Here is an 8,524-nt window from a genome sequence, read left to right as displayed (position 1 = left end):
AATGGGCGCCCCCTGATACTATAATAATATTATAGTATACTAAATGTAATACATAATACATAATATAAAAATAATAACATATTATAATAAATTATACAATATATATCCATCCATTACTAAAATCAAAAATATTTGTAGGTATTAAAATAAATTAAAACATCTATAGGGTACCTTTTTATATATATATTATAATTTATTGTAACTGTCAATTCGAAATTGCATAAAATTGTAAAATTGTATAAAAAAAAACACTACCTACCTAGGTACCTACCTACTATTGACGTTTTTGAGCTCGGCTCATCGTAATTGCCTATCTATTATATGTGTTTTTTTTTTTTGAATTTCAACCACTACTGCACTTTTATCACATTACTTGGCTCCCCTATTATACGTGTTTAAGTTCCTCGCTTCACATAATCATTATAACAAGTCAACTAAAATTTAATAGATTAATAAATAACGGCGCAACTAGAGCTTATATTTAGGGGGGGGAAGTACCAAGACAACACAGAACCGCGGGGCTTACGCCCCCACATCACCGTATCCACCATAATGTACATTAATAATACATATTATATACAAATTCAGCTCTATAATTTTAATATAAATTTTCTGTCTTTAGTACAGTACACTTCTAAAACACCTTCATTGTTTTACGAATTAATAACGTCTCTCCCGATATTCAGAACTGCCAAATTTATGAACCGGTCTTGTAGCATACGGGTTCGTAACCAATTTTTGATACGCCTCATAGAAGAAAGCGATCTTACGCAAGTAGCTGAGCTTATGGGACTACTTATTGCTACTTGTAACAACTTATAAAGATTGAGATAAACATGTTTTTCGATCACTTTGCTAATATCATTAATATCCAGGTTTTATGGTAATCGTGCAGTCTATTGCTGCAGTCATTTCTGATTTTAAAGCATGAATATCTATCATTAAAACATCCTAAAACAATTAAAATTATAATACATTTATTGAGAAAAAATATTATTGAAAAATGTAATATATATGAACTTTCAACAAAATCCATTTTAATAAAACATTCATCAGAGCATGCCATGAGTACCTACTCTCTTTGGAGAATCTATCTAATAAATCTATTTATATGTGAAAAATCACAAAATCCTGAGATTCGATATTTTTTATCAGAGCGGGTTGATCCCTATTTAATCTTTTATGCTGTCTAATATATTTAAAAATGAAACGGACCATATTACCATAATAATATAGTATTGTATATTATTTGGAAGTTACACCTCCCCTCCTCTCAAAGTCATATTTTACTATCTAAACATTAAAATTTGACTCACTCCTAAATTTAGTACAAGCACCTTCCGCGAGTTACAATTTTACATTCACAATTTATTTGTTACAATTAAAATCATGTTTTTTACAATCATTAGTAATCAGCTTACAATTTGTTACATATAGTAGGATGACTGATGAGCGTATACGTCTGAATACAGGCCGTTTCAGGTCTATTTTTATAAGGCTCCCTTGCTCACTTGGCCACCTGCTAGTTGATCGCCAACCCCTTTATTATATGTGAACTTGTTTGTATAATTCATAGGCGGAGCCAGAAGTATTGTTTAGCGTAGGTATGCAGAATCTAAATCAGCCCACCACAATTTATGGTGAGGGGGTTTGGGGGGTTATCCCTAAAATCCCTATTTTCAGATGTTTTATAGGTCACTGTAATTAGTTGTTATTTATAAATTATAAGCTTATTATTTAATTATTGGCTTATTCACTATTCAAGCTATTAAAACAAAATTTCAAATTTGTATTAATTTTAAATAATATGCCGAATGTTAGCGCAGTTGAATTCCTCCGGTGGTTGGCAATATTTTTTGTTATAGAATATAATCAGTTAGTTAAAAAGAAAATTAAATTGAAAAAATTGAAAATGACATGGAAATGATATTTATTATTTTGAATTATATTATATAGAAAAAATATGGTTAGGAACTGTCTTTGCTTGGAAAATGAATACATGGAAAATATATTGTTAAGAACAAATATAATGGTTTATTTATAATGATCATTAGACTTCAGCCAAATTAACCGTTGATAGATTTTACTTTTATCAGTTAATTTTAAACTTGAATTAAAGCAGCCTTCAGGGCGATTAGGGCGTGCAGCTGCATACCCTGCGCCCCGTGGCTCCGCCTATGGTATAATTGTATATAGTTAGCCCACGACTATCTTCTTAACCTATTCAGGTGAGATGCAGTGGCACAAATAGGGGGGGGGGAGCTTAGGGGGCTCAGCCAGTATAATAGTATACCATTCTTAAAAGCTTGTACCTATAAATTATAATCTAAAAAAAAATGTGTTGGGGCTGGAGCCCCCCCTAAACATTTTTCTTATTTGCGCCACTGGTGAGATGGTCCATTATAATCGTGACGCGCTCCCAGCTTGCTTTGCCCCCTCGTCGTATTCCTACAGAGTATTTTAATAAAATGTATAATCATGATTTACATATTTAATTTATCCGTTGTTCCCTAACTTAATCTTTTATGCTGTCTAATATATTTAAAAATGAAACGTACAAACGTACAATGTTATTATTCAAGCATATTTTGCGATAATGTAGAATATGACGGTGGGGAAGGGAATGTCCAATTACCGTTTTATATAGGTTAGGTTAGGTACCTATGTACTGAAAAACGGTTTACGGACAATTGGTTACCGGCCAATTTTGTTTTCTGCGATACATTTTATTGAAAACTTTTTCGCAGCATACATTTAACAAACATAAATTAAGATTTCACTTAGTGTTACACATAATTAACAAACACCACAGTGTAATAGCATTTGAGGTGCATATATACTGTAGAATTTACCAGGGCCAACCTTATGTACTATATTTTGTGAGGGGTCATAGTTAATACATTTGACGATTTTAGGACTCAGTGCTAGGTCGATTATTCTTTGACACAGCCGATTATCAATATTAGAGGTTCTAATCGATTTTACCGGATAATTGGATATCAGATTATTGAATTAACCAATTTCTAAATAATCAACCGCAACCAGTTGTTGGCTAGGATTTAGGAAACAAACTAGGAAACCAAATATTAGATAATTAGTTTAACAGTTGAGGTTATATGTGTTATGAAAATATGAAATTCATACTAATTGATTATTTTTTTAATCAATTGATCTATATTAATCGATTTAATCATAATAACAATTAATCGCTGTATTAAACTATAGTAAAATTGTATAGATGAAAGTGCTACTAATCAGTGACTCTTTTTTTCAAATCTTCATGTAAACATTTCAATACTAATAAAAAATATGTTTATTGTACAAAAAAATGATTTATAGATCATTTATGACATTTAAAATAATATAACTTAAAAACACAATCCTACTATTTAATGATAGGATCATTACAATTTTTTTTTTTTTTATTGAACAATTTAGTTTTAAAATTTAAAATGAAAATATATTTTACGTACTACGCAATTTTGGCGTCTAAACTCTATTATTTTAGTAAATATACAGAAACATTATTATATTAAAAATATAATACTTTATATTATACAAGAATAAAATTACTGCTACACATAATACATATATACATTATATACATCTAAACACACATAAATTAAAACATGTTTTTCATTAGTAGATGCCAGATTCATAAGGAAGACACAGGGCCAACTTTTAAAACAATAGGTAGACGACGGCGTCTATTTTTTATAAATGGCTCTAGCACTTCACCAGGTAAAGAAAATATATCTTTTTTCAAACCATTGTTGTTAGACATCTCATAGATTTCTGAATATGGAAGAGTTGACCTCTCATACACTAACTTTTGTGCCATATCATTACGATCTTTATGCTGAGTTAATTGTATAGAAAATTTAAATTGTTTTGCTTTAACTGCTGGTCCAATAAAATTTACTTGGCTGAAAACAATAATAAACATTAAATTAACAATCAATAACTGTTTACGTATTATTTATTATTTTGTGTTATATATTCTTTCTTTATAGTTTTTAAGTAAATTATTATTTTTTAAATTATTGAGGTGAAACAAATATTATTTTTGAAGTATTATTTCAATTATTTACTGAATAAACAAAATCCTTACATCTTTACTCGTCTAGGTGGCATAGATGAATGAGCAATTACAGCAAAATATTCACAGTGTGATAATAAAAACCACTTGCATGTTTGATTATTATTGGGCAACATAATATCAAGAGACTATAAAATAAAATTGAAATTTATAAAACATGAAATTCCAAAAATTTACATTTAAAATATAAAATAATCTAAAGCTTTTTTTTCTAATAATTGTTTAATAAACTGCACCTGTTCTGATCCAGTTAGAATGTAGTTATTGTGATTATTTATCATATGGTTATGCAATTCAGGATAATAACCTTTCCAAGCACAATTAGTGAAAAAACATTGGTAATGTCTATAACAACATTCTTGCTCATGAACTTCTTTTTGACCAACAAACATTTGCTGCTTACACCCGGTTAAAGCATTTCTACAGGGAAACTTTACCAAATAACCAACCTTAAAACAAAAACATTTTGATAATTGATAATATTTTTGTTACAATTAATATATATAAAGTAATTCACTTTTTCCATGTATAGGTTACGTTTTGAGTTGAAAGGATTTCTACATGTTGGACAATTTTCACACATAAGTACACATTTGTTACAAATTAAATGTCCGAGTAGACATTGAAAAATGGGAGGGACAATATGTTCAAAACATACAGGACACTCAAATAAACGTGTTAACTGATCGTTAAGGTCCACATATGTTTCTGGATGTTCTTCAACACGTACTGGTGCTGTTTCTTCCGTTGCTCTAGATCTACACAATTTTAAAGAGAATTTATTGAGATTTTTAAAAAATTATATTTAAAATAAATGTTATAATAAATTATTCAATTATTATGTAGGCAGTATATTATAAAATAAGTTGTACAGTGGAATGTCCTAATATTGAACATTTACAACATTACTTTATTTTCTGTTTATCTATAGTGGGAAGAAATGATATAGTATTTTGTTATTATTATTTATTTTTTTTATTTTGTGGGTTTAAAATGTAAATAAAAAACTTACTGGTTATTACTTAGCATTGCACATGTTAATGTAGGATGAGGAATTCTCGAGATTGTTTCACTATTATCCTCATTAATATGATTGACTATTTGATCAATTATAACTGAATTATCAACAGTCTCATTTTCTGTATTATTTAAACCTACATCAATTGTACTATTAACTGAACCATTATCATTATTAAGTGTGCCAGAATGTACAACACGTCTGAACTGAGATGGGTCAGTTAAGTAATCGGTAAGTGGTACTAAAGTGCCACTGAAAAAAACGTAATAAAATAAAATTATTTATAGAACCAAGAAAATATTAAAAAATATATAATAATTGTTAATAATAATTATCATTTACTGAAAATTGTGTTAGGACTATCATATATGTTGTAGCACTGTATGAAATAACTTATAACCATAGAAATAAAATATTTTAATTTTTAAGTTATGGCTAACAATAAAAAAAAATTAAAAAAAGGTGGGCGAGTGGATGTCGCTCTGCTGTACAGTAGATTACAAGTGGGTCACTGTATAATGGATGGTATTAAATTTGAATTCAATGATATAATATCATTGTATAAGAAAAACGATTCTGAGCGGAGACGGTATGTCAGTCTAGGTATAAGACATAATATTATATATGGTATTAAAAATAAATTGACCTATAATAGGTACCTATAATAAATTCCAAATTAATCATATCACAATATCCATTAGGTACTTATAAAGCGTTATACAATATGTAATTTTGTCCTAATTTGAACTTAAAATGACTATAAAAATAAACTGTGTCTATGTAATTTTTAGGTTTTTTGGTAACAGAATTAACTAATTACATGGAATCTTGTTTTAAATTTTCAATCCTCAGATATAAAAATTGAACATTTAAAAAACTTATAACTACAAAATAACTATTCAATTTTAAATTTGATAAATTTTGTCAAAATTTGATCTTTAAATGCTTATAAAAAAAAATTGTGCATATGTATTTTTAATATTTTTCAACTGATATTGTAACAATATATCAGAGCTTTGTATTAAATTTTTACACTTTTTGGCCCAACAGATAAAACTTTATTGATATTTATAGAAAAAAAATCTAAAAAAATTGAAAACCGAAAATGTCCGTAAGCAGCTCAAAAAGAGTCAAGTTATTTTCAAATTTTTATCGTGTATAGAAAATTCTAATATAAACATTCAGTGAAATTTTCAAGTATCTACAGTCATTCGTTTTTTAATTATAAGAAAATAAGAAAATCGTTACGTAAGAAATCGAGTGAATAATTACACAGACTGTCGAAAACTTGGAACTCATAAGTGAACATCAACTGACAAGTGATTCGTACATCGTAATTAGGTTATTGTTCAAATTAGATATGGGCACAGGAATGTTTATATTAGTTAATACTCGCGATACTATTGTCATAGACGCTGAGTCACTGCTGAACTTGACAACTGATAATAATATAACTGAACAACCGGGTTTAGTAAAGACATTGGAAAATAATGATTAATGTTCTAAATAGATTTGAATTCGAAAAAATGACAATTGTCAAATTCATTGTTTCATTCATTATACTCTGATACCCTCATGTCTGATGATAAACTGTTTTTGGTTTTTTTGTTGTTGTAAGGAGAAGTTTTGACACATATACACATAAATTATTAGAGGGTGCTAATTTTAAAATTGGGAATGCTAATACCCCCTAAGCCCCCCACTATTTGCGCCTATGTTCGTGATATTTTTTAACTCAGTTAAGTTAACTTATAAGTATTTTTTCAATTAAATTAAAATTTAAGTTAATAGACATTTTTAATACATCAATCCGGGCCTAAAACACTTATTAATTTAGCTGTTACCTTTAGGTTTTGATAGATTTCTAAAGCAAAAAAAACCTGTGAGGGTTGCAACACCCAAACACCCCCCTCTTTTATATAGGTACCATTTAACTTACGTCCATACACATTAATATTTGACACGCATTTGTCACTTAGGAAACATACTTTGATTTTCAAGGGACACAAAGTGTGTCGGGAGACACAGTATTTTAGCCCCTGACCATAGGCGCAACTAAGGTAAAAATTCTGGGGGGCTGTAGCCCCAAACAAATTATTTGCTTCAATTTGAAATCTAATATTACATTATAATCTTATAATCAAAAAATAAATACAATTAACTGTTATAAAATATTCTATTTATTTATCTAATCTATATTCGTCGACATTTTAATTGGTTATACTTTTCCAAAATGTCATTATTATTTATATTATTGGACATATCCCTTTCAATATTTATAATGGCCAAGTTTGAAAACACCTAAATAAGTGTTATTTTCATTTTATACAATATGCAGCATGGTTAAAAGACATTTTTGTTATCATTGATAACTTCACATTGTTGATATAACTTATCAACAATATTTCCCCCAAAAAAATTAAAAACTAGAAATACACTTAAGTGAAAAACTGTGGGGGGAGGGCTATTCCTGTTAATCGTCACAATCTTAGTTTTCCTAGGATTGAGTAGGTTAATTGGTCGTCAATCGTTTAATTTTATACTATTCGGTAAATTGTAGTTGTCATAATACAAAAAACAAAAATTCATAGTTAATAATAAATTATTTAGAATAATGCACAATTTCCTTTTACAAATACTAATTTTTACCAAATTTTTTTTCTTTTTTTAATTTAATAAAAATAATGAGCACATGTCTGGTTTAATTGCATATGTCAGTTGATAGGACAATTAAATAGCTCTAAAATAAAAATAAAATTACGTCAAAATGTTGAGAAGTTTTGAAGATACATAAAAAAATGCGTGATATGCAAAAAGAAAATTAATTGCCCATAGCTAAAAAAAATAAAAAAATTAGATTCAATCTTTAAAGGGTACCTATTTATTCATCATTTTTGGTATACTTCCATGTGACGTTTGCCGGTCACTTCACCCCGGAACACTGCATAGTATATTATTTAATATTAGGTACCTGATATAATAAATATAATATATAGAATATAGATATTAGGTATATACCTAGGCATATCGCATATAGTAATAAATAATGAATAATGTATCACTTTATTTATAAAATATAATTTACAAGCTATTTTCCTAGCTAAATATTCATCGATTTTTTTAGGTTATTTATTTAGTGTTACATAGCATATAACGAAAAAACTAATGGACAAATTAGAGGCCCCTCAATAAATTCTAACTATCAAGGCCCAGGGGCCATGGCCCCCCTGCCCCCTTTAATCCAGGCTTGATTATATAACGACACGTTAAGCGTGTTTCTTTTATATATATTCGTTTAGTACAAGTAGGTGACTAAACGTCAACAGGGCCGGATTAGTATATTTCGGCCCACCGAGATTTTCACTTCTATAAGCGGCCCATTTACATACTCAATGGCCCCAAAGGGG

The 8,524-nt window shown here is 28.6% G+C and overlaps 1 protein-coding gene across 4 annotated transcripts in view; it reads right to left on the bottom strand.

Annotated features, from left to right (window-relative positions):
* Positions 1-3,289: 3,289 nt before the first annotated feature.
* Positions 3,290-8,524, bottom strand: part of LOC100164664 (E3 ubiquitin-protein ligase siah-1) — a 15,694-nt gene continuing 10,459 nt past the window's right edge. For 3 of the 4 annotated variants that reach the window (XM_001943887.4, XM_029491071.1, XM_029491072.1), the window contains 5 exons: positions 5,112-5,369; positions 4,617-4,857; positions 4,336-4,548; positions 4,112-4,227; positions 3,290-3,926 (listed from right to left, as the gene is read on the bottom strand). In XM_001943887.4, coding sequence (XP_001943922.2) covers positions 3,656-3,926; positions 4,112-4,227; positions 4,336-4,548; positions 4,617-4,857; positions 5,112-5,369 — 1,099 coding nt within the window. In that variant the 3' untranslated portion in view covers positions 3,290-3,655. The remainder of the gene's footprint in view (positions 3,927-4,111; positions 4,228-4,335; positions 4,549-4,616; positions 4,858-5,111; positions 5,370-8,524) is intronic. The other variant, XM_029491073.1, reaches the window with a different exon arrangement.

This window comes from Acyrthosiphon pisum, chromosome A3, assembly GCF_005508785.2.
Source record: "Acyrthosiphon pisum isolate AL4f chromosome A3, pea_aphid_22Mar2018_4r6ur, whole genome shotgun sequence".
Lineage (NCBI taxonomy): Eukaryota > Metazoa > Arthropoda > Insecta > Hemiptera > Aphididae > Acyrthosiphon > Acyrthosiphon pisum.
Note: the sequence above shows the minus strand (reverse complement) of the source record. Positions and strands in the feature narration are given on the sequence as shown.